Genomic DNA, 25,867 nt, shown 5'->3' on the forward strand with positions numbered 1-25,867 from the left:
TATTTTACGGCGCTGTTGCTCAATCGGGGGACGCACATTGTTACCGTACTTTTTACTTTAGTGTTCTAACGCTACTGTTTTTTTAAGCAAGCTCTCGTCGCGTTTGGTGATTTTATTTTGAAAATCGCTAAAGGAAGTGGAGATTGACAACAACCGGAAGAGTTGGTAAATAAACCGTGTTCAGATCCCGAAGAAACTCAAAGAGCATGCTGAACATCTGTAGTAGGACAGGGCGGTAATAAGACATGGAGGACAAACAGCGGGAGCAGCTCGGAGGAAACCCGGACTGGATGTCGCGTTTGCCGGAGGAGCTGCTGGACGTCCCGCTGTGGAACCTGGCATTACCTGGTAAAACAGGAGCAACCAGTTCAGCCAGTTCAAGACAGAAAAGAATAGAAAACACTCTCATACAGATCACGTGTTTATTTTAAAAATATAATTATCCTTAATTTCAGGTTAAACTGTAATAAAAAAAATTGTCTCAGATGCTTGTTGACAGGCTCTTCTCGCACCACAGGCAGCCATGACAGCATGTCCTTCAGCCTGGATGTCTCCTCTCCTGTGGTGAGATCGGAGTCCTGCTTCCTCAGACTGACTGACAGGCTGTTCCCCTGCTGTACTCGACCCTGTGTTTACCGCTGGGCCACCACGCAGGTATTTTACGGTCCCCCTAAAGGTGAAAGAGAACCAGGAACCTGCACCACCTCAGGTGAAGCTCCCTACCTCGTAAAAGGTTTGGGGAATTCATCTGAGGTTTTGATAATTTGATAATTACTGAACTACCGTAGTTTGGAAGGAGGAAGGCAAGGCAAGTTTATTTGTATAGCACAATTCAACAACAAGGTGGTTCAAAGTGCTTTACAGAGACATTAGAAACAAAAACAAATAAAAAGCACGATTTAAAATTGATTAAAACAAGCAAACAAACTAACTAAATAACAAACAAACAAAACAGTATGTAAAAAAAAAATCTAAACGGATAAAATCAGAACAGTAGATAAAATCAGTAGTTAAAATGTAAGTTTTGAAGTTTAAGCTTAAAAGTGTGGATTTGGTGCTTTATTCAAATGCAGCTGAGAATAGGTGAGTCTTCAACCTGGATTTAAATAAACTGAGTGTTTCAGCTGATCAGCCAGTGTAAAGACCTCAGAGCTGGACTGATGTGGTCCACTTTTTTGGTCTTAGTGAGGACTCGAGCAGCCGAGTTCTGAATGAGCTGTAGTTGTCTGACTGATTTTTTAGGTAGACCTGTAAAGATGCTGTTACAGTAATCAAGCCTACTAAAGATGAATGCATGGACTAGTTTTTCCAGGTCCTGTTGAGACATCAGAGCTTTTATCCTTGAAATATTCTTGAGGTGATAGTAAGCTGACTTTGTTATTGTCTTAATGTGTTTTTCTAAGTTTAGGTCTGCATCCATCACTACACCCAAATTTCTCGCCTGGTTTGTGGTTTTTAGGTGTATAGATTGAAGTTCTCTGGTGACCTGTAATCGTTTTTCTTTGGCGCCAAAGACTATTACCTCAGTTTTGTTTTTGTTTAGCTGGAGAAAATTGTGGCACAACCAGTCATTAATTTCCTCAATGCATTTACCAAGAGCCTGTACAGGGCCTTGCTCTCCTGGTGACATTGTGATATATATTTGTGTGTCATCTGCATAGCTGTGGTAGTTTATTTTGTTGTTCTTTATAATCTGTGCCAGTGGGAGCATGTAAATGTTAAACAGAGGGGGTCCCAAGATGGAACCTTGGGGAACTCCACATGTGATACTTGTCTGCTCAGATGTGAAGTTACCTATTGATACAAAGTATTTCCTGTTTTCTAAGTATGTTTTGAACCAGTTTAGTACAGTTCCTGAAAGACCTGTCCAGTTCTCCAGTCGTTTGAGTAATATGTTGTGGTTAACTGTGTCAAATGCTGCACTGAGATCCAGTAAAACTAAGACTGACATTGTTCCACTGTCTGTGTTCAGACATATGTCATTGAACACTTTGGTCAGAGCGATTTCAGTGCTGTGGTTCTGTCTAAAACCTGACTGGAAGGCATCATAGCAGTTATTCTGTTTTAAGAAGTAATTGAGCTGTTGAGAAACTGCGTTTTCAATGATCTTACTTAAAAACGGGAGATTTGAGATCGGCCTGTAGTTGTTCATTTGTGTCTTGTCAAGATTGTCCTTTTTCAGTATAGGTTTTATTACAGCAGTTTTTAGTGGTTCTGGAAACACACCTGATATTAAAGAAAAGTTGACGATCTGTAACAGGTCTGACTCCAAAGTCTTTGAGACCTTTTTGAAAAAACTTGTTGGCAGGACATCTAAACAGCAAGAGGAGGAGTTCAGTTGACCTATGATGTCCTCCAGGTCTTTGCTGTTAATAGGGTGAAACTGTTTTATGGTGTTTAAACAGTTTTTCGGTGGACACAGTACATATCCTGGATCTGCTGTTGATGTACCAATTGCTTGTCTAATCTTTTGGATTTTTTCTGTGAAGAATTTGGCAAAGTCATTGCAGGCCATGGTCGAATGAAGTTCAGCTGCCACTGACACAGGGGGGTTTGTTAGCCTGTCAACTGTAGAAAATAAGACCCGAGCATTATGGCTGTTTTTAGTGATGATGTCAGAGAAGTAGGACCTCCTTGCACTCCTCAGTTGTAAATTATAATTGTGAAGTTTCTCTTTATAGATGTCATAGTGAACCTGGAGGTTTGTTTTTCTCCATCTGCGCTCAGCTTTCCTACACTCTCTTTTTTCATTTTTCACTAGTGTGGAGTTTCTCCATGGAGACTTTTTCCTTCCAGAGATAACCTTCACCTTAATGGGAGCAATTGTATCCATTACATTTAACGTTTTTATGTTTGATCATGACTTACTGTATACAGTACTGTGTAACGAGCCGCCCCTCATTTCTTCATATTTTGCTTCTAATCAGACTATCTTCATGTTTTTTTTTGTTAAAGTGGTCTTGAGCGGTTCTCCAGGCTTTCCGAAGGTCCTTGAATGTTTTTCTTTGGACATCTGGATGCTTATTTGATCATTTCCCCCCAGTACTTAAACCATTTTCAGAGGAATGGTTTTTTTGTTTGTTGAGGCACTTAACACTAAGATATGACTCATTCCAGCATCCAAAAAAGGCTCCTAACGCAAAGACGGAACAAGTGTTGTGTCTACACATGCAAATATCTAACCAACTTTAAACTGTATCTTTAAGCGTTTTGTTACTAGAAGCCTGTCACAAAAATGGGTTGAATGTTAGAAAAATAACAAAGATAAGGGTTTAACAGACATAAAATGTTCTTTTTAGCACTACCAGCTGAAAACTTGGCAGATCTCAGCAGTGTGTCATTAAAAAGTTTGAGGAAGCTGCACAAGTGCAGAAAAAAGAAGAGGCGGATCTATAAAACTATTTTAAAAAAGTGACTAGCAAGTAACCTGAAACAGGAAGAAAAAGTTGAGATATGTCATACTACGCAAGAATTAGACTGAAAATCAGAGACAACAGGTGTGATGGAGTGATGAATGCAAATGTGAAATTGTACAGAGGAGATCAGGAGAGAGATACAGCCATCTGTACAACATGGAGTCTCTGTCATTGTTTGGTTCTGGTGTTTCAATATTCATTCTCTTTCTTGGCTACAGCTATCGGTCCTTTCTGATCAGTGTGATCTTGGTGTTCGTTTCTTGGACCTGCGGATCGCCAGAAAGCCAGCAGGGAGCAGCAAATTGTTTTTCGCTCACGGCATATACACGCTAATAACCGTCAAGGTCAGTAAACTACACCAAAACGGCATTGATACTCAGAGTGAAAGCTAATTTACAGCAAATTTTAACGTCTGTCTGCATGCAGGAGGCTCTGGATGAACTGGCCGGCTGGCTGGACGCTCACCCCAAAGAGATTGTAATCATTGCCTGTTCACACTTCGAATCTCTAAGTGACGAAGACCACGCCCATCTGATGGAGTTCATCCTTCTGCTGTTCAGAGGGAAGCTGTGCCCACCACAGGTAGATAGACATTATTAGGATAATGATTGATTTCTAAAGTTTAATAATGCCAAATATTCACTGCTTTCAGCCTCTCAGATAAGGATTTACCATTTTAACTTCAGCAGATATAAATACATGGAACTGATCTCAACCACAGGCTCATTGGGAACCCCCGACTAAAACGAATGCATTTACGACCGTAGTCCTGCAATAAATCCTTTAATCATTTAGGTCATGGTGTTCAGTTTCTGTTGAAACTCTTTTCGACTCAGGTGTTTCAAATATCAGAGGTATTGCTCTAGTCCAGAAACCTGCTAATATACCACACCACAAACGTCACGCTCCGAAAATTAAAACGTGTTGCTGTAATCATGTTATTAGCCTGCATTGGTTTTGGCACAGTGTGCCTAATAAACTGACAGTTTGATTCATGTGTATGCATGCAGGAAACTCCCACTCTGCGGTCATGTTGGTCAAAAGGTCAGCAGGTCATTGTTTCCTATGACGACCAGGAGCTGCAGCACCCTGGGCTGTGGAATCGGATACCTTATTGGTAAAATACATAGACTGTATGTAGAAGGGTTAGATAGACTTCGTAGCTTAAGTGTCTTCGATTCCGTGATTTCGGTTCTGATTACTTTCTCTGGCAATATTAGCTGTTCTTTTTTTGTTTGTTTGTTTGTTTTGTTTTTGAGCATCTTGGTGTCTCAAAAGTATTAATAATAGATGTTGGTACAGTGACTTTAAACCACACTGAGAACAGCAACAGCCAAAGGTTCAAATATGACATAATTGGAGTGTCATATTTTAATGTGTGTTCACTGTCAGACATAATACGTGCTTGTTGGTTTATTTATAAATGGTGTGACATGGTGTGAAATACAATATTAAATATGTAAACACTGGTTGCATGTAATATATACACGTATGTAAAGATAGTTTGTTTCCTCCTATTTTCAAACCTTAGACCTTATGTGGTTTTCTTGGTCTTCTTCTCTCCCTCCTTCTTTTTGGGTCTTTGACTGGTGACCAAGACTGGTGGCCATTAGGGGAAAAAAACAGATTTAAAGCAGTGCCTGATTACTTTTACTTTTCAAGGCTACTGTCTGCACAGTTGGTCATGTCACTAACACTGAAATGATTGAACCTGTCCTGTGTGTTCAGGTATGCTAACAGCCCAGATCCTAAGAAAGTGATCACCTATCTGGAAGGCCAGCAACGTCAGGGAAGACCAGGTATGAGGTTGTTGGAACAAGTAGTGCAGTGAGGGAAAGTAGTAGCATTACAGACCTGTATTTAAAATGTTAGAGCAAAAGTACTGGATACAGAATATACTGTAAAGGTAGTTTACTGGATTTAATAACCTGCCAAAGGTACAAATGTTAGTTTGTACATATATATGCATCCCACACAGCCTGTGATGGCTTTCAGTACCACTGTTTCCTCTGATGCTGCTTCTTCTGCTGTAATTTTTTTTAATCATCAGGAAGCCAGTGGATAAAATTGGAGAGAAACTCCACGGCAACACATACACATACAACTATACTTGCTGCTAACAATGTTGGACACTTTTGCGGGTTTATGTAGTAGGATTGACAGATTCAATGCAGAAGTATAATTTATGCTTAAGCTCAAAATTCAAAGCGTATTCAGACTACGCAGGTTTTCAATAAAAATCCAACATGGATTCGGATTTGCTGCCCCCATGTGGCGAACGTTTTTATTGAAAGTTGAAAAGGTTTATTCAAAAATTTAAATGAAATGTTTTTATTAAAACAGAATAATTCCTTTAAATACCAAATTTCTAATATTCATATACTGTTGATTGAGCCACCAAAATATATAATATAATTATTATTAACCTTTTTTTTTTTTTTTAAACTCTTGAGATTAAAAATCTTTTACAAGAACGTCCTGGACAAGATGGACAGAAGTATTCTCATAAGTTTAATAATATAATAATGTCAGTGACGTAGTAAAAATACTCTGAAGTGTACTGCTTCTGCAGCTAGCTGGGATTTATTTTACCTCAGGTTTTATTTGCTGTTCGTTTCTTTAAGCACTGGCCTTACAGACGGTTTTGTTTTCCAGATGGTTTTTACGTCACTGGTCTGAACCTGACAGAGACCATGTTTTACGTCTTCCTGCACCCTTTCCAGAGCATGAGGATGTTGACGTTGAACTCTCTCTCACTGCTTCTCCAGTGGGCGGGTGAGCAGCAGCCAGGACCCGAGGGAGTCAACATTATGTGCTGTGACTTCGTTGGTATGAGCGAGTTCTGCTCGCTTGTCGTCGAGCTGAACTACAAACTGGTGGGCAGAGGCTGCAGGAAGCTGCCAGCATCCTCCAAAATAAGTGCCAGTTAATAATTTTGTGAGCCTGCCATCCTGTTTATACAGTTGTGTGCTTGATGTTTTTGTTTTTTAAGCATCACATTACCGTCTACATGTTTATTCAGGTTAATTTCAACATGCTTTACCTAAAACTATAAGGAGGTACACAAGTTACATGTTCTTTACACATTCACTGTGCAAGTGTAGTTAAAGTTTTATATTTTGCACTACTGGACACTTTTCCACAAATATTTGCACAAATATGACAATCTATATATTGTATATGCATTTTCTTTTTTATTTTGACTTATTTTTAATTTCTAATTCATTTTTCTTTTTCAATGATTTTTCTTACCTCATAACTCGTCTCTGTGCTGTGAACTTTTCTTTAGGGATCAGAAAGTCTTATCTTTGCATTTCACAATGCCACATGTTACAAATTTTAGTGTTTACTATCAACATCACGAATGCTAGCAGCCTTTTAATTAGCGTACAGCTATACAATAGTTAGCTTGGAGAACAACATGCTGAATACTAGGTCTCTCAAAGTCTTGCACTATATCTTGTATGATGTTACATTTCTTTTTTGTTTTACTGTAAATTAATCAAATGCTGGTATTTCTAAATAAATATTTTCATATTTATTTTTCACATTGTATTTTATAAACAGCTGTGTGGGTGCTGTTTGGTGATTAGCATTGTCACCCCACACCAAGCAACTCTTGAGTTTGAAACTTTGCCTGCGTGGCTTTCTTCTACAGTCCAAAGAAACGCATGGGTTATGTCACCTGGTTATTCTACATTTACCGTCACACTGCCTGAATAATAAAAATCTGTGATTTTTGTACCTGGATTTGTTTGTAATTAAGATATTTAGAATCCTCAGACGATGCGCACAAACAAAATGATGAAGGCCTGGCTAAAAATGACTACTACTAATAATATAATAATAATAATAATAATAATTTTCAGTTTTCCAAAACGCCACAAGCTACAAAATGTTCAGGATTAAATAAAATAAATAAATTACATGTGAAAACAACAACAACAAAACAACAACAAACAAGAACTTATAGTTGTTTACTTTTTTCATACCAAGCTTGATGTCCAAACTTTGACTTAATTAGCAAAAAAGAAGCAACATCTGTCAGATATTCAAATATTAAAAGTATAGAAAAAAAAACTTATTTTTTTAGACAAAAGGTGCATTTTTTAAAATCTCATTTTTAAAAACCACAGCCTCTTCTTTTTAACATCTATTAAATATTTTGCTTTTTTTTTTTTTTTTTTTTTTGCTGCATTACTGAGACCTATGGCTATTTCACCAGGAAAAATTAGCCTTTTTTGGATAGATTATATTTCTAACAGTGAAACAGAAGAGTCTATTGATAAGAACCCAAACCCAGGGTAAAGTGGTTCAGTGAAGGCACCACAGAAAAAGGTGTACAGGTGAATCTGTGAATCAGGCAAGACTGCGTAGAAAGCCAGAGTGCCTTCAGTCCAGTCTAAATATACTCCCACTCTTTCAGAGGCAGAGGACAGAGGAGCAAGGAGAACTGTTTTTATATTATTGTGCCAGGCGTAGATGTTTTTATCATTGAACTCTAAATTCCATGATTTCTCATTCCATCCAAGCCTGCTGCCATCTAGAGCTCCCCTCCTTCTGACGCTTTTGTAAGTTGCTCCAATATCAACACCTCCTTTCCACTCCACCTCCCAGTAACAGCGGCCTGTCAGACCCGTTGTACAGAGCAGCTGGTAGCACCAGTCGAATCTGTCCGGGTGTTCAGGATATGGCTGCTTCTCTGGTGACAGTCTTACTTTTCTGTTATTCTCAAACAGGACAACATTTTTGTGGGCTGTGTTTGGGTCCAGTGTTAGTTCACATGCATCTAAGGAATACACAGAGAGGAAAGGGTGAAATACAGCAGTAAGTCTGAAGGTTTTAAATCAAACCAGAAATATAGTGTTACATCTTATATACTTACACTTCCTCAGACCAGATTTCAGCCTCTGAAGACCACTGTGGTCCTCGCTGGAAGGGGAAAATCAAAGTCAGACCAGACTGGAGTCCTTTAGCATTTCTACAGTTCCTGTACTCCAATGTACATCATACCTGAGGGAGTCCAGTCTCCAGTTTGGATCCTTCAGTCCCACAGATCGTAGCTTTACTCCCAACTCATCTGGATGGTTATAACTGAGGTCAAGTTCTTTCAGATAGGAGGGGTTGGACCTCAGAGCTGACGCCAAAGACGTACAGCCATCTGCCGTGATCAAACAGCCTGACAATCTGCAAGAGTGCAAAACTGAAGTGATCCATCCACCTAAAACTAATATATAATTTGCATGATAATTGGTGCAGATGGTCATATGCAAGTGAGACAGTGTAAAGTACCTCTCAAGTGTCTTTCAAAGCAAAAAAGTAATTCCTCAGGTACAGCAGCTAGTTTTAAAAATGGTCTTGTTCAAGATTTGCAAAAGAAACAGAAATGTGCTCATAAGAATCTGCACTCAGTCTGTCCACCACAACTATGAATTCATTAGTCTGACTTCAGACAAAAAAAAAGCCCTCTCTTGCTTTGTACACTATGCTATCTGAGAAGTTAAATGAAAATGTTTGCACTTTCATAACTGTGGCTGTTTGTGCATACTGTTTAGTGAAGATGTTTTATTTATTTATTTATTTTTTGCTTTTTTTTTTCTGTTGTGTAGGTTTAGGTTTTTATTAATTATTTAGTTTTATTGACTCTGCAGCAGTTTTAAATGTAGCTCTTAAGGGTTATTTTCATTGTAGTTTATAACCTTTGTCTTATGGAGCTGGAGTGTGTGTGCAAACAACATTAGTTCAGTTTTATTTACATTATGCCAATTCACAATAACAGTCACCACAAGTTGTTTTTTTTATATTGCAAGGTAAAGACCTTACAATATTAGGATGAAGCCCCAGCCACCAGTTGATCCCCTATGAACAAGCACTTGGCAACAGTGGAAAGAAAAAAGTCCTTTTAACTTGAAGAAACTGCTAGCCAGGGTTTAGGAAGGGGCAACCATCCTGACAGCAAATCGTCTACTAGGAAAAAAATGGGTCCCCTTGTCACAGTTGGCTGCCTGTCCAGTCTTTTCACAATGACCCTTACGGTGCAACACATATTCCTCAGATGCATACCCAAACGTTTGTAGTCTACAGTGTGGGCTCCTCAGTCCAGCAGAAAGCAGTTTTACTCCTGAATCTCGTAGGTCATTGTTACTCAAATCCAGGTGTCTCAGACTGCAAGAGTCAGAGCTGAGGACCAGTGAGATATATTGACCACATTTCTCTGTGAGATTTGTGTGATTCAACCTGAAAAATTAAGAATGTTTCTCCATGTAATTTCTGTGATCCATTTACCTTTGACTTTCATTATCATAATGAACAAAATATGTGTATATATATATATAAAGCTTAAACATATTTAAACTATGGTACAAACCAAGCCAAATTAAAGGATATTAGAAGTCTCAAGCATTGGCATATTTATAAACACCAAAGATTAAGTCAGAAACTCTGTAATTAAAATTAATTAAGTGATGTTAAAACAATAAACAGCACTAAAATAAAATTAAAATGTTTGGCTAAGTTAGTGTAAAAATGTGACCTCACCTCAGAGTTTCCAGTCTACAGTGTGGACTTGTCAGCCCAGTAGACAAAAGCTTGATGCCCGAATCCCACAGGTGGTTCTTACTTAAGTCCAGCTCTCTTAGACTGGTAGACTTTGACATCAGAACGTCACAAGTTCTTTCTGATAACCTGCAGCCACTCAGGCTAAAGGATTAGATTCAGTAAATGTGCGATTTGGATTATATATATATATATATATCTATATATATATATTTTTTTATTTATTAGGGGTGCAACGATATTCGTATCGATATTGAACCGTTCGATACAGTGCTTTCGGTTCGGTACGCATATGTATCGAACAATACAACATTTGTAATTTATTTTATCAATTTTCCTTCTGACGATGCTGTCTGTGTTGAGCGCTCAGTGAATCTGTGTTCGACTACTCCGCCTAGGCTGCACTGTCGAGCGCAGATCCACTGAGCGCTCAACACAGACAGCATAGTCAGAAGGAAGAGAGCAGGGCAAGCTAGCGAGACAGAAGTTAAGCTCTACTTGCAACAGGCAAATTGAACCTCATTCAGATCTGGCGTTTGGAATTATTTTGGTTTTCATGTGACGTATGACCCTGAAGGTAAGCGAGTCATGGACTAAAGTAAAACAGTATGTTGGATGTGCCATGCAATGCTCAATTACATTGGTGTGAACTAGTGTGTTAGCGCAGTTAGCTCGTTAACGTGTTTGCCGTCTAGCCCCATGCACGGAGCGATCGGCGGTAGCTCGTTAACGGAGATTTGCCGTGTTGTGGCGTTAAGGTCATTTCAACGAGATTAACCTGAAAGCACTAGTGGGAACACAACGAATATGACTGCACATTTACGCCGACATCATCCTAGTGCAAAGACAAAAACAACGAGCATGCTACTAACTTTAGCCGAGTCATTTAGACAGCTGTTAGCACATGATTCTCCTTATGCTGCTGAGAATATAGCCCAGAAGAAGCGGATAGTATAGCTTTTATTTTGGAAAGAGCCATTTCTCTGTAATAAACTCTCTTTTCCAAAGATGAGCGATTCCTCAATCAGATACAGGGCTTGCAATATCGCTAGCCCGACGTCCTGGAGCTAGCGATTTTTTTCAGTCGGGCTACCAAAATCTCTCTCTTCCCTGCCCGTCGGGCTATTGTAGGAAAAATATATGTCAATGCTTTTGCATTCTTTCAGAAATGTAGCTGGGTAATTATGTCATTGGCATCGGTGAGCCACTGTCAATATGTGACATATTGAAGTCGCGTTTGAATTTGCGCTTGTTTTTTTGGTTTCACTTTGCAATCGTGCGAACTGTGTATAGAGAGCGTGATGATAATTTGTGCACCAATTCCTCTGACATCGTCTTATTAATCGTTAGCTTACTATGCAAACATGACAAGTGAAATCTCCCGCAGCTTAAACATGTGAGAGGTTGATCGCGCAGAGAATCGCTGAGCTTATGTGAGTGAGCGTGTAAAAGCATTTCAGTTCTGCTGAGCCAAATAAGACAGGTCAGGGTGAAGAAGTGACAGCCAAAGAAAAGCTTACCACAAAACGGAGAAGTTATGACAAATCAGACTATAAGGCAAAAAGAAAGTGCAGCTTTATGGTTTCATGGACAAAAGAATTTCTGTGGCTGCAATATGATGAGCTAAATAACCGGGGCTGCACATAAGTGGTCCACAGGTGCGCATTCGCTGTCAAAATAAAAAACACGCACAAGGGTTAGGGTTAAATTTAAAAACTGTACTTTTGAGTTAAAATATATATTTATAATTTTAATAAATGACAAATTAAAAATGCATGAACATTTTTTTGTATCGAAAAAATATCGAACCGTGACACCAAAGTATCGAACCGAACCGTGAATTTTGTGTATCGTTGCACCCCTAATATATATATATATATATATATATATGTATATATATATATATATATATATATATATATATATATATATATATATATATATATATATATATATATATATATATATATATATATATATATGGAACATTTAAATATGTAGGATTAAGGTATAAACCATTCTACTACCATTTAGGTATAAAGCATGGCAGAAGAGATTAGAAAACTTTAAAATGTCAGTAACTGTTATAAACAGTAGAACAGAGTGTACCATGACATAAAAATAACTTTCTATATCCATCGCACTGATATAGCTTTTTCATTTAGGTGCACCTACAAAAAAAGATTGACACAAATTTTGCTCAAATTAAAAGTAACAAATAACCAAAACCGACATTATGTATAGAAAGTATTAGAGTTTACAAGTTGAAATCTGACCTGAGAGTTTTCAGGATGCAGTACGGACTATGCAGTCCTGCAGACAAAAATGTCACTCCGGAATCCTGCAGATCATTGTTACTGAGGTCCAGATCTCTCAGACTTGAATACTGGGAGCTAAGAATTGTTGAGATGTCATTGCAGCATTTCTCTGTGAGGTTGGTTTGAGTTAACCTAACAAATGAGATACAGGTCTTTAACGTGTATACTTTAGAGCATTGTAGACTATGTTTTTAAAAAGGTCAATTTTATAGAAACTTGCAGTATCCATAATCAAATACAAACAAAAAGTTCTCTGTACCAGGTTAGCTGTTTTATTTATGAATAAGCATCTTATAAATAAGAAACATTTTACCAAAGGACAAAGCATTTGCAATTACATCTAATGTCACAGTTGCAGAATCAAGGTAGCCAAATATGTCTTAACCTGACCTCACCTTAGAGTTTGGAGTTGACAGTGTGGACTTCCAAGTCCCTCACAGAGCAGTTTTACTCCTGAGCTCTGCAGGTCATTGTCACTCAAGTCCAGCACTCTCAGACTAGACACCTTTGTGCATAAAGCTGATGATAACCCTTGACAGCATTGCTCTGTGAGACCAGTTCGACTCAATCTGATAAAATAAAAAAATACATCTTAAAATGTTTTTAGACCAAACATTTATGGGATGTGATACAGTGGCGTAGGAAACGTGTTTTGTGTAGGCCAAGAGAGTTTGATGGAAGTTGCCATCACACTGTCTCTATCATCACATCTCTTGAATAAAAAAAAAAGCCAATGGGATTTTTAAAAAGAGATTACTTTTAAAAGAGATTATTTTTAAAAAGAAATTACTTTTGGATGATTCTGCAAAATAAGTTCTGCAGGACATGTTTTGGAAATTTACATCTGTTTTTAAAGATAAATTTGATTATGTTGATTGTAATGTTGAACAAAATATGCAATTTTTAATGATCTCTGAAACATAAATTCCAAGTAATAAAATACAAATTTCAGGCTACAAATGAATAATATCAAGTTGTGTGACTTGAACATCATCGATACGCTTCTGTAAATGAAGTAATGATGCTAATTATCCCCCAAAACTGGAAATGTCTGAATTAGGTACTTGCTAGCAAACACCTTCTCAGGGACACTTGAAATCTTTATAATTCTGTTGTAGAACACAAGTCTGAAGGTTAGCCACAGATTTTATTATAAGCATGTAACCAAAAACTAATTTTAAAAAACCTAATGACTTTAAGATCCAAATGTAAAACTTTAACATAAGTCATAATCCAACCGGAGAGTTTCCAGTCTGCAGTGCTGATTTCCCTGTTCAGAGAAGAGCATCACTCCTGAATCCTTCAGGCTGTTGTTGCTCAGGTCCAGCTCTCTCAGATTAGAGGAGGTGAGAATGAAAAACAGCGTATCATGACTTTTCTCTGACAGATTACAACCAATCAGCCTGTAGAAGAATTTAAATCAGTGCACAAATTAAAAACAAAACACAACATACAGAATTATTTTAAATATCACACCACAGATTATTAATTGCTATGTAAAATAGGATATCCCGACCTGAGTGTTTCCAGTCTACAGTTTGGACCTTTTAGCCCAGCAGAGAGTTGTTTCAGTCCAGAGCTCTGCAGATTGTTGTAACTCAAGTCCAATTCTCTCAAACGAGAAGTCTGTAGAACTAATGACAGCTCTTGACAGCATTTCTCCGTGAGATTGTTTTGGTTCAACCTGGTAATAAGATGAATATAAACATGTTTTGTTTAGACATTTACCATTTCTGTTCAATTTTTAGCAGTTTCAGCAGAAATGACTGTGAAAATTTGCCCAAAATGTGTTGATCAAACCTTAGCTTTTCTAGGCTACACTGTGGATTTTTCAGTCCAGAAGACACCAACTTCAGTCCTGAGTCCTGCAGGTTGTTGTTTGTCAAATCAACATCTCTTAGAGTGGAAGACTGAGCGCTAAAAACTGAGGCCAAACCTTCACAGCATCTCTCTGTCAGATTACAGCCACTCAACCTACGTTTATTATTCATACAAAAGGGAGCAATGTTAATCACAACAAAAAAATCTACTGATATCTGCCAAAATGTATTATTATATGTTGGCCAGATACGTAGTTATTAAATGCATGTTCATGTGGTCACCATCAAGAAACTACTGAAAGTAATTATGGTATTAAATTCAGGTTTTAAGTACCCAAGTAAACAGCTCTGTATTTTCAGTGTGTTATTTCAGATCCTGCGTAAATTATATAAAAAATTTCCTTCTCATATAGAGGATGCATCGTTCATAGCTTTTAAATCACAGCTAGAACATTTAGAAAATAATGCATGCAGATCTAGTGCATTAAATAGCCCAAAAACGTTCCTAAAAACTACAGCAAAATTTAAGATACAGAAACTCTGGAACAAAGACTCAAAATCTCATGGTAATTAAAATGAGCATTTCTCCAAAACAAAACAACCAGACTACTTAGAAAGAATCAGGAACATTGATCAATAATAGAATTTTGCTGAAGCTGTAATTGTATCAACTGCCAGTATGTCATTAAACTCATCAGAAATAGTGAAAATATAGTTATTAATGAAGTTGAATGATTTCATATTTTTGTTTTACTTTCTTTCTGTATTTACACATCCCATGATTTCCTTTTTTAAGCTTTTCTCTTTTAGCTTTCTCTTTGTTTAATCTATTTGTATTTTTTAAACATATACATGCATTGATTTCTAAGTAAATTATAATTTCCTGACTTACTTTATTTTCAGCAGATTAAGCTAAATGCAGTAGTTCTTTAGCAGTTGTTTCCCATTTTTCAGGAAACTTACAGAGATTTGTTGGAGGCTTTGACCACAGGCAGCAGCCTCAGAAGACCTTCATCAGAAGCAGAGTATTTCTTCAGGTCGAACATGTCCAGGTCTTCTTCTGATGACAGTAAGATGAAGACCAGAGCTGACCACTGAGCAGGAGACAGTTCATCTGGGGAAAGGGTTCCTGAATTCAGATACTGTTGGATCTCCTCAACCAGAGAATGGTCATTCAGCTCATTCAGACAGTGGAACAGGTTAATGCTTCTCTCTGGTGACAAACTCCTCCTGATCACACTCTTTATATACTCAATTGTTTCCTGCTTCCCAAGAGAGATATTTCCTTTCTGTGTCACCAACCCACCAAGAAGTGTGAGATTTGTTGGCAGGGAAAGACCCAGAAGGAAGCGGAGAAACAAGTCCAGGTGTCCATTGGGACTCTGTACAGCCATGTCCACAGCACTTTGGAAAAGGTGTGATAGCTTAGATTTGTCCCTGAATAAATTTGACCACCAAGTTTCAGACTGAAACAGATTCACGCCAAAGTTTGTCAAAGTCAGAAAGACATAAAGAGCAGCTAGAAACTCCTGAACGCTCAGATGGACAAAGCAAAACACTTTCTCCTGGTGCAGCCCCCTCTCCTCTTTAAAGATCTGTGTGAACAATCCTGAGTACACCGAGGCCACTCTGAGATCAATGCCAGATTCTGTCAGGTCTGATTCATAGAAGATCAGGTGACCTTTCTGCAGCTGCTCATATGCTAGTTTTCCCAATGACAAAACCATTTCCCTGCTCCCTGGATTCCAGTGTGGATCCACCTCAGCTCCAATGCAATACTTGATGCTCCACAGTTTTGCTTGAACCACCAGGAAGTAGATGTACATCTCAGTCAAGGTCTTAGGCAGCTCTCCTCCTGCTCTGGTTTTCAGCACATCCTCCAAAACTGTAGCAGTGATCCAGCAGAATACAGGGATGTGGCACATGATGTACAGGCTTCGCGAAGTCTTTATGTGAGAGATGATCCTGCTGGCTTGCTCCTCTTCTCCAAATCTCTTTCTGAAGTACTCCTCCTTTTGTAGGTCAGTGAACCCTCTGACCTCTGTCACCATGTCAACATATCCAGGTGGAATCTGATTGGCTGCTGCAGGTCGTGTGGTTATCCATAGCCGAGCAGAAGGAAGCAGGTTCCCACAGATGAGGTTTGTCAGCAGAACATCCACTGAAGTGGGCTGTCGAGCATCAGTCAGGATCTTATTGTTTTGGAAGTCCAGAGGAAGTCGACACTCATCCAGGCCATCAAAGATCAACACAACCTGTAATTCCTCAAAGCTGCAGAGTCCCACTTCTTTGGCTTCAGTAAAGAAATGATGAAAAAGTTTCACCAAACTGAAATTTGTACCCTTCAGCAGGTTCAGCTCTCTGAAGGTGAATGGAAATGTGAACTGGATGTCCTGGTTAGCTTTGTCCTCAGCCCAGTCCAGAGTGAACTTCTGTGTCAAGACTGTTTTCCCAATGCCAGCCACTCCCTTTGTCAGCACTGTTCTACATGCCTGATCTTTACCTGATGAGGGTTTAAAGATGTCCTCACATGTGATCGTTCTTTCTGGTCTGGCCGGTTTCCTCACAGCAGTTTCAATCTGTCTGACCTCATGTTCATTGCTGACCTCTCCAGTCCCTTCTTCTGTTATGTAGAGCTCTGTGTAGATGTCATTCAAAAAAGTTGGGTTTCGCGTTTTAGCTGTCCCCTCAAACAAGCACTGGAATTTCCTTTTTAAACTAAATTTAAGTTTACGCTGACATACTGCAGGGGATTCTGCATAAACACACAAAAACAACATATAAAATTATCCCTCACAAGTTAGAAATAATGTTAAAGTTTAGGTTGCTGACAATTTTGAAAACTAAAACCACAGATACTTTTACAAAAGGTTGTTGTAGCTTCTATGTGTGAAATATGAAGCCAATGCTGAACCTGTATTCTTTCCAACAAAGAACAAACTTGCAATTAATCAATGAAAAACATGCAAAGACCTAAACTCTGCAACTTTTGCACTTTTTACTGTCTTCAGCTTTGAAACCTGTGTGACTGAGATCTTAGCCATGTACAAAAAAAAATCCAAAAATAAGATCTGGTTTTGTCAAATCTATATTTTCAAAATAGTGTAAGTTTAAAAAAATATACAAACAAATAAAAATTACAGGATTATGGCCATAGTCACTGTCCCCATTGTTACCTGTGGTTTCATAACACCAAGATGGCCACAGTCAAAACATTTAGCTTGAAGCACTAGCAGTAAACTGACAATCAGTCAGTGATGACGAATGGGCTTCAAGTACATAATAAACTCGTTAATCTGTTATACCTGCATTAACTGCTCAATGTGGAGTTTAAAGGGCATCTTTATACTGTATATTTGTTTCCTTTTTCTCATTGTCTTCCTTCCTCACATACCATCCATTAAAATGCAGCTGTAAAATGTTCTTACTGCTCTGCAGAGAATCAGCCAGGTTCTCGTGGTTTATTCTTCTCAGGAAGTGCAGTGCGATGTTTTGAAATGCCTCTCTGCTGCTCCTCATGCCCTCATTCATATCGGTGTCCATTTCTCCATCTGAACACTTTGATTTTAAAAGCCTTTGCATTCGCTTCAACTCGTCTTTCACAAAAGTGAAAATACTCTCCTCAAGCAACTGAAAAATTATATAAAAAGATGAAACATATACTGTGACTAAAAAACCAAACCAAACAAATCAAAAACTGCTGAGACTTTGCTAAGTGCACACTGAGACAAATTTACCTTAAATATTGAGTCTATGTCTGTTTGATGGTCCTCCACACATGAAGCACTATGAACCTCTGAGATGTCCTGATACAGTCTGTGAATAAAAATGAAACACACTACACTAAAAAAAATTATCTTTTTGATAAAGAATGACAATCTATTTTACTGGAAAACTGTTTTCCAGCATGTTGCCACTTCAAGATCATTCTCAACATGGTTCTCTTGTTGCACAAAATAAATCCAATAATTCATAAATAAAGTACAGAAATTGGTAGAAAAACTGTGTAAATTATAAGTTATAAAGTAGGTTTTTTTTAAATTAATAAAATTTGTAATAAACATGCAAAGTCGCAAAAAAGCCCCCCATCATTACTAAAGTTTACATTGCGGGGTTCCACAGGCTCAATACTTGGTTCACTGCCATTTTAGGGTTTTATTGAATACGCAATGAAATGCCAGAGAACTGATCCTATGGATTGCAAAGATCTTCAATGTATTTTCAGTAAGTGCCACATAAAATATATGTATATATGGCTACCAATGATATGGCAGCCATAATAATGATAAACATATGTAACTAGCAAGTTACCTCAACTGTTTTGTTATTGATAAGGGGCCACCACAGCAGGTAGCTCCACATATTAAGTCTGGCAGATTTTGTGATTCTTGCTCTTCCTAAGGAAGCCTACAAGGGATTTTTCCCAGAGAATTAACTCATTAACTCATTGGCCCAGTTTTCCAACAATTTACAGTGTTTTAACGTGTACCAGTATTAGATTTATGACAGTTTTAGGGTTTCAGTATGTTGCCACAAGTCATTTTGACGTGCAGTCTAGAGGAAACGTCACAGTCCTGATAATAATAGAATGAATAAAGAATAATGAAATGAAAAAAAATGTGTTAAAAGTTTAGACTGCAACATAAAATCATTACTACTTACATACTTTGCTCCTTAACAGACTTGATGTGATGTTAATAAACTGAGGTTATATAGTGACACGCTAACTCACTCTGTGCCAGAAGTCTGCTTTCTGTTAAAAGCAAGAGGTGGCTCCTTGGAGTGGTCACTCATGACCGAATCACAGCTGGATACAGGACAACCAGGCCTCACCTCCCCAGTCCTGGCAGAGAAACACCAGACAAAAGCATTATTGTTATGCCAAAAAACTGTTTAATAAATGCAAGTGTAGCAGATACTGCAGTGGACTAACTCTTTTCCAGAAGATTGTTGTCTATTAAAAGCAAGAGGTGACTCCTTTGAATGATTGGTCTTGATCGAAACAGAGCTTGGTGCAGTTGATGTAGTCTGCTGCTGCTCCTGGCTTCAAAACAAGAGAGTTGTTAGTCTCACTAGTCATGTAGGAAAACCTGGACATATCTGAGCAAGATTCCTATGTCTTGAGTCTACTATTGTTCGCGTTGCTGACACAACTGCAGTGCTGCGTTTACTCATTCTCTCTTTTTCTTTTTTTCCCCCTTTCTTGCCTGTCCTGTTTGGCTCTTTTGCCATCAGAATTATTGTCTAAAGGCGAAGAAAGATGCCCAACAGATTTACTTTACCAAATGGACCATCCCAGCCTTGCTGTAATGGTCTATTTGATTCACCTTTTATTGTTTATTTTATTTTATTTTCACTTGCTAAATACGGGACAGATTTGACTGGGGAAAAGAAAGGGGAGAAAGAAAGAGGGAAAGAAAAACAGCGGGGAAGAGGGATGGGGATAAAGGGCAAAAAACAAAAACCAACAAAATAAGCAGACAAAAAATACATATATCAATCACCTGGATCACCTGTTGAGAAAGAAAAAAAAGAAAACAAGCAGAAAAAAAAAGAGAGCAACATAATAAACAACATCATGATGATCTATGGGAATATATATCGTAAGCACATATGGACACAGACATACAGGCACACACAGATACAAACATCCATTCCCACCCTCATGCTCTCATATGCAAATACTCAGCACTTACCCAAAGTGGAAACAGACATAAAGAGACACTGTACACACAATCACACTCCCCAAGTGTATTCTATACCCCAGGTCTAGGTACCCTTGCCCATGGAGGGGGAAACTGCACCCAGACCCAGGTAGTGTTACCCTTTTCCCTGGGGTGGAGAGAAGCAGACTGTCCCGACTCGGCAGCAGCAGGGAGGCCCCACATTCCAGACCCCAATCGGACGGCCAACTCCTCCTAGCCCCCCGCTCCAGCAGGCTGCAGAGAACGGGGGTGTGTGAAGACTCCAAACCTCCCTCCACCCGCTCATTGTAGTGTTGATGCATGTGTGTTCTAAGATGCATTTAAAACCCAGGAGGGCATAGAGCTACCTGCCAGAGAGCAGCAGGTAAGCGCATAGCCCCTCCTGATAGCTCTCAATGTCTACATGTATTTAAAATTGAGAGGTGGGCAACGACACCAGGGGTGAGGTTGTACACCCTGATGGTCTTTTGGATTCCGTGTAGCTTGCCCACCCCCAAGATACTATATGTATGTGTTATGAGAGTGTGAGTAATGTGAATGTCTATGTTGTGAGATAAAATTGAGGCACAGGCAGTCAGAGGGGGACAGAGGGGGGGATGCATCCCCTGCACCCTGGTGACACACCCCTACCCCAAGGCCCTGCATGTGTGGGTGATTGTGGTGGAGTGGGAAGAGGGAGGCAGCTGGAGATGGGGAGGGAAGGAAGGGAGAGGCAAGTGACCCCTCCCTGGGGCCAGCTCCCCCGCTGACCCCAGTAGGCACCCACACACTCTGCAACCCGCCATGGAAAGGGGGCCCAGGCCCATCCGGACCGGGGCCCAGTTCGGCAGCGCCGCCTGGCCCCACAGAGCCCGGGACAGCCCACCCGACCCCACCACAGAGAAAACTGCACCCACCCTGTCATCCACTCATCTTCCAGACTACACAAGACAATCGACGCCCAGGCTGAGGTCTTCCTCTACCTCTCCTGTATCTCCCCCTCCTGCAGAGTGAGTTCCTGAAGAGAGGAGACCTCCTGCAAGATGTAACAGCCTCCCCCACCTGTTTAAGAGTCCCCCAGGTGGCTCGATGCACTGGCGGCACCCTGCGCCAGGGCTGGGCCCCCATACACCCACCCGCCCACAACCCCGGCAACACACCAACCAGGACCCAAGCCCCCGAGGCCCAGCCAGGGCCCCAGCCCAGAGACGGAGCACCCCCAGAACCCCACGCCCGTCCCGGATCCACCCAGGGGCAGCCAGGCTACCAGGTCAGTAACCCACGTCCATCAGCACAGACCCTCCCCTAGCCCCGCTGCACGCAGCCACAAGGAAACCGTCACCTAAGAGCCAACAGAGCCCCTAATAGGACATGACCGTTACCCCGGGTTGAGCCCCCCAAGGAAGATGCTCCTGGGGAATCCCCCAACGCCCCAAGCCTGTCCCTACCCCCACACCAATCACAACAGCAAAGGTGGGACCAAACTATGACCCCCCACCCCCACTAGGTGATGGAGCTGATCAAAGGAGCCCAGAGCAATTGATCTGATGTGGTGGCAGAGGCTGTATCAAGACTAATGTAATCTAATAGGTAATTTCTATATTGGTTATAATTAAGATTATTTTTTATATTTTTTCAGTTCATGAGGACTGTTTTCTTGGCTATGCATAGGGCAGTGAAAACCATTTGGGCGATATTCTTTTCTGAAGTGACATTATCTAAGCTGCCCAACAAACACACTAAACGGACTTCGATAAGTCTTCACATATCTCGCGAGAAAACTTCTGAACTGGTGGACAGAACCAAAGAGTGTGGATATAATTGTCCGGTGAATTGGTTTGGCAGTGTGAGCAGTTGTTGGCAGACGTAATGTCATGAACTGGCTGTGTGGCAGGCAGGAAATAGGACCCAAACGCAAACTCACGGGAAAACAGGACTGAACTCAAAATGCAGCTTTATTGCTGACAAAAGATGACAAAAGATAACAGCGATACAAAATAACATGAAACTAAACTGGGAAGTACTAAGGAACGGACTTACAAGAAAACACACGGAGGGGCACAAAGTCACGAGGGAGAACGCGACACAGAACTGAGGGAGACGCAGACATAAATACACAGAGAGTTAACGAGGGAAGTGGGAGCACACAGGGAACACAGGTGACACTGATAATCATAACAAGACACGGCAGGAGTGAACGCAACACTGACGGGAGACGGACAACGTAAAAAAGGAAGTACACAGAGGTTCAGACAGGAGGAGAGAGAGCACAGGGAGAACACAGACATAACGGGCTGGGGAAAACATGGAATAAAACACAAGGAGAGACGAGGGCTCACAGATACACAGGGGCACACAGGAGGTAACCAAATAAGGAACATCTTTAACAGAACCTAGGAACCACGGCATAAGGAACAAAATACAAAAATACAAGAAAACTAAGAATGCTGGGCCAATATGGCCCAGGATCATGACACGTAAAGCCCATCTTGAACATCCGATGACCTGTATAGTGTACTCTATGTAGTATTTTGTAGTGAATTAATTGAAGACTGGGATTTCTAATTAAATGAAAGGTTTTTAAGCAAATCTGAGACCAGAAGTTTTGGTCTAAGTTAACTGATAAATCCGCTTCCCATTTTGCAATAGGAAGTGATATTGATTCATCCGTTTTAGAAAGCATTCTGTATATTTTGGAAAGTAATTTTGGGGTTTTAAGAGTAAGAAATTGAACCACACTTGGTGGTGTTTGTAGTTCAACTTGACCCAGTTTAAATTTCTTTTTTACTATGGATTTAATTTACTCATTCTCAGTCATTCACAGCTCACTGACAATAGTGCTGGCAAATTATTCAGCAGGATCAAGTTTTCGGGGATACAGATAACTGACAGCCTCTTAATACGTCAGTACTGGTTGAAAAGGGCTGACCGGCATCTGCACATCAGGCACTGCAGCAGATCGTCTTCACTGTGTCTATATGCCTAAATACATTGAGTTGCTGCCATGTGATTGGTTAATAAGATACAAGTTAATAAGCAGTTTAACAGGTGTACCTAAGGATGTGGCCAGGGAGTGTGTAAGTGTCAGAAACACAAGTAACTTACCTCTGAGCTTCAGTGGGCCCACAAAGTTCCCCTGGTGTAGTGTTTTTAGAGGGAAGGATCCCATCATTTTTCCCTTCTACAAGATCCATGGTGGAGCTCATATCTTTATACAAAATACACCCAACTTACAAAACATCTGAGACTAAAGATTGCTTTCTAGAACACGTCAAGGATATTGTTAAATTCAACACATATTTTCAAAGTGTTGTCAGAGCTTCCAATATTAATTATATTTCCTCAAAAGAAGCAAATACCTTTTAAATTCTTATCCATCAAATCATCAGTATTTTCTGTAATGTCTGTAAAGGAGAAACAGAACATGGAGTTTGTTGTTTATTATTATTTTATTATTAAGACCCTGCATATATTGGACTTGCACATATGTTTTCCACACTCACTGAAATGGCAGCACAGATTACTTTTTATGAATGATGACCCCCACCCCCTCTTCTGATCTCTATTTTAATTTTAGTTAGTTTAATCTTAGTTAGCTCACAATAAATGGATTCTAATTTATTGTTAGATTATTTTCTTGCTCGGTGTTAAGCTCTTAATATATTCACACTTATATAGTGTTACTGGCCACTCAAAGTGTCCATAAGTTTTACAATACTTACTACTTCCTCATGACTATTTATACTACACCAAAGTGTATCTATATTAGAAATACTGAGTAGAAAAAATGTGTTTTACTTTATTATTACTCCCCAAAACTAATTACAACTAAATGTGAAATTAAGCCTGAAGAGTTTGTATTAAGGATACTTTGTCTTGTGGGGCACCTTGTCTTGACTGAGGTACATCAAAGTGAACACAAGCTCGTTAACAATTACCTTAGTATTGTCGCATTTATGATATGTACGATTTATACAAATCGAAAGTTTGTGTTACAAATTGTTTATGCTGTAAAAAGTAATTTGGATTAACGTTTGTGACAGGCTGCTTATACATGTGATGTTTTTAAATGCTTTTTACTTATAATTCTTGTACTAATGTCGAGGGCTGCAGCTATCGATTATTCCATCGATTAATTGAGTAATCAGATAAGAATGAGTTTTGTCTTATTAATGAGCAATATTAAATAAACAAAAGGGGAAAAAAAACACAGGTCTTTCAATATCAACTGCTCATTTCCATTATAAAATTGCAATATTTAAAATCTCTAACAACAACAATAACAACTAAACCCTTTAATTTTATGCACATGTCTTTTGAAATCTATTTTTTGTAGTTCTTTCCAGTTCTTTTTCTACATATTTTAGTAGAACTTCTGGAGGCTTACTGCAGATTTGTGTAAAGCAAGCGGAAGTGGATGAAGACTCTGGCTCCAGAGTGTTTTTAGTCGCAAATGTAGGCAACTGCGCGCTACAGAGCCGTGTGTTAAACGAAGCATCGAAGCAAAGAATTTGTGTCGAGTTTTTTGGCTGTACTGTCTCCAACAGGGTCAGGAGATGCTGCACTTCACTTGTTCTGACCTAAATGCATTTTAAAGAGAGAAAATAAGATTTTACAGTACCTTTTCATGGTGACAGTAACGCTCCAAGCTCACTGAGAAAATCCACCATTGAAAGAAGTGCACAAATCCCACTATCACGCCCAAGCGTGAGTCACACCAGGGCGTGTGACAAAGGTAGAATAAACGTAACGCTCCCTGGGCTTTTTCCTTGCAGGCAGTCAGTGCCTCTGCTCTGATTCGGAAGCATTATAAAGCAATAACTAGTAACCATAGGTGTTAAAAATAAAGACATAACATTTTGCGTAAGCTTTAGTTATACCAGTACGTTTCCATAAAGCTGCAAATCTGAAGAGGAAGCGTGCCTGAAGTCGCAGCTCAGGGCAAACAAACACACATCACAGGCTGAGGATGAATCACAAAGATAAACTTGGACCTCAATGAAGCTTCAAGTTTCACTCTGACTGGAGAAAAAACTGTGACATGATGAACAAATAAAACCTTTAGTGATGTTAAAATGGACTTTTTACCATAAAACAGGGGCCTCTGCACACTTCTTCACTCTGCACTGCTTCTTTTGAGAAGCCTGATTCCTGGCTTTTCTCTTCTGCATTTTGCTTAGTGAATAAAAATAACAGCCTATATTTGGCAATCCTGCCTCTGCACTCAGAGAAACTTCCTCTTTCTTAGTTTTTTCCCCCCTCAAACTGCAGTCGTTGCTTTGTTTTGCTCAACACTTTGTACAGTTTTTGCTTCTCTTTTCTCACCTTTCTAAGAGCTGCAAATGATGAGTTCACTGTAAGTTCATTTAACTGCTTGCATTTTAGCCTTAGCAGGATTTTTCCAAGGCAACTTTATAATACATGAGGTTTCATGTGAGTAATTAACTTAATGGAGACGCAAATCAGTACAACAGGTACCAACAAGACTGGAGAATAGAAGGATGTTTGTGTTCACAGGATTTTTACCATGGGAACGGGTAATTAGGGTTAATTCAGTCTTGGATTTAAGATCCTCCTTATGACTGCAAAACTTGTTTGAACATCATCACATAAGCTTTGCTGATTGTCAGTGTAATTTTAGTAAAATCAGTTCATTCTGCCTGGCAGCTTCATATTTAACATCATTTGTCCGATATATCCAGTCTCCCTCCTCTGCACATGTTCACACCATGTCAGCGCCGCTTCTATTCCTTTGTCTCTAAACCACCTCAACGTAAGTGTCCCTGTGATGTACTCATTTCTAGCTTATCCTCGTCTCTCCTAATAAAGACCCTGCCAGCTCCATCACATGAAATACAATACAATATACAAAAAGCAATTAGATATACAACCAAAACACACAGTGGAAATACAAACATTAAATCATACTAAGTTTAAAGTGATCACAAATCTGCTTTGAGACATTGTTGAGAAATGCCTTCAAAGTCTGTTTATAATTCCACAATTTGCTTCATTTTTGTGACACCACACTTGATTTCTTTAAATTCCTAAAGCTCAAAAGAATTAAACAAAAT

The 25,867-nt window shown here is 39.3% G+C and overlaps 2 protein-coding genes across 5 annotated transcripts; one reads left to right on the forward strand and one right to left on the reverse strand.

Annotated features, from left to right (window-relative positions):
• The first annotated feature begins 115 nt into the window (after window positions 1-115).
• On the forward strand, window positions 116-6,957 carry LOC146681075 (PI-PLC X domain-containing protein 1). 2 transcript variants are annotated; one of them, XM_085449792.1, is made up of 7 exons: window positions 116-348; window positions 518-654; window positions 3,635-3,760; window positions 3,843-3,998; window positions 4,403-4,533; window positions 5,145-5,215; window positions 6,072-6,957. In XM_085449792.1, the coding sequence occupies exons 1-7, from the start codon at window positions 246-248 to the stop codon at window positions 6,344-6,346; spliced, it is 999 nt and encodes a 332-aa protein (XP_085305918.1). In that variant the 5' UTR covers window positions 116-245; the 3' UTR covers window positions 6,347-6,957. The 2 variants fall into 2 exon arrangements, with proteins under 2 accessions (XP_085305918.1, XP_085305919.1); XM_085449793.1 differs by having other exon boundaries at window positions 118-348; window positions 4,427-4,533.
• LOC146681076 (NACHT, LRR and PYD domains-containing protein 3-like) lies at window positions 6,621-24,935 on the reverse strand. Of its 3 annotated transcripts, XM_085449790.1 has the most exons (18): window positions 24,415-24,935; window positions 23,153-23,197; window positions 22,899-23,001; window positions 19,043-19,153; window positions 18,842-18,952; window positions 17,847-17,925; window positions 17,538-17,739; window positions 15,073-16,864; window positions 14,090-14,263; window positions 13,806-13,973; window positions 13,528-13,692; window positions 12,685-12,858; window positions 12,248-12,421; window positions 9,954-10,115; window positions 9,480-9,653; window positions 8,430-8,603; window positions 8,302-8,348; window positions 6,621-8,205 (listed from the first exon to the last, which is right to left on the reverse strand). In XM_085449790.1, exons 2-18 carry the CDS (start codon window positions 23,169-23,171, stop codon window positions 7,667-7,669), a joined length of 4,368 nt encoding a protein of 1,455 aa, XP_085305916.1. In that variant the 5' UTR covers window positions 23,172-23,197; window positions 24,415-24,935; the 3' UTR covers window positions 6,621-7,666. The 3 variants fall into 3 exon arrangements, with proteins under 3 accessions (XP_085305916.1, XP_085305915.1, XP_085305917.1); XM_085449789.1 differs by having other exon boundaries at window positions 23,153-24,935; XM_085449791.1 differs by lacking the exon at window positions 19,043-19,153 and having other exon boundaries at window positions 23,153-24,935.
• Between the last annotated feature and the right edge of the window lie 932 nt (window positions 24,936-25,867).

Source organism: Copadichromis virginalis, linkage group LG23, assembly GCF_057382275.1.
Source record: "Copadichromis virginalis isolate Kocher_CV1m ecotype Utaka linkage group LG23, C_Virginalis_male_GT1.1, whole genome shotgun sequence".
Lineage (NCBI taxonomy): Eukaryota > Metazoa > Chordata > Actinopteri > Cichliformes > Cichlidae > Copadichromis > Copadichromis virginalis.

Bases quoted from the DNA above. Each gene is read 5' to 3' on its own strand.
- LOC146681075 (XM_085449792.1), top strand. From the start codon at position 246: ATGGAGGACAAACAGCGGGAGCAGCTCGGAGGAAACCCGGACTGGATG. The intron at 3,999-4,402 runs GTAGATAGACAT...ATAAACTGACAG, and splicing joins GGAAGCTGTGCCCACCACAG to TTTGATTCATGTGTATGCAT. The intron at 5,216-6,071 runs GTATGAGGTTGT...TTTGTTTTCCAG, and splicing joins GCAACGTCAGGGAAGACCAG to ATGGTTTTTACGTCACTGGT.
- LOC146681076 (XM_085449789.1), bottom strand. From the start codon at position 23,219: ATGTTCTGTTTCTCCTTTACAGACATTACAGAAAATACTGATGATTTG. The intron at 23,002-23,152 runs GTATTTGCTTCT...TTTTGTATAAAG, and splicing joins GATGGATAAGAATTTAAAAG to ATATGAGCTCCACCATGGAT. The intron at 19,154-22,898 runs GTAAGTTACTTG...CTTGTTTTGAAG, and splicing joins GGGCCCACTGAAGCTCAGAG to CCAGGAGCAGCAGCAGACTA.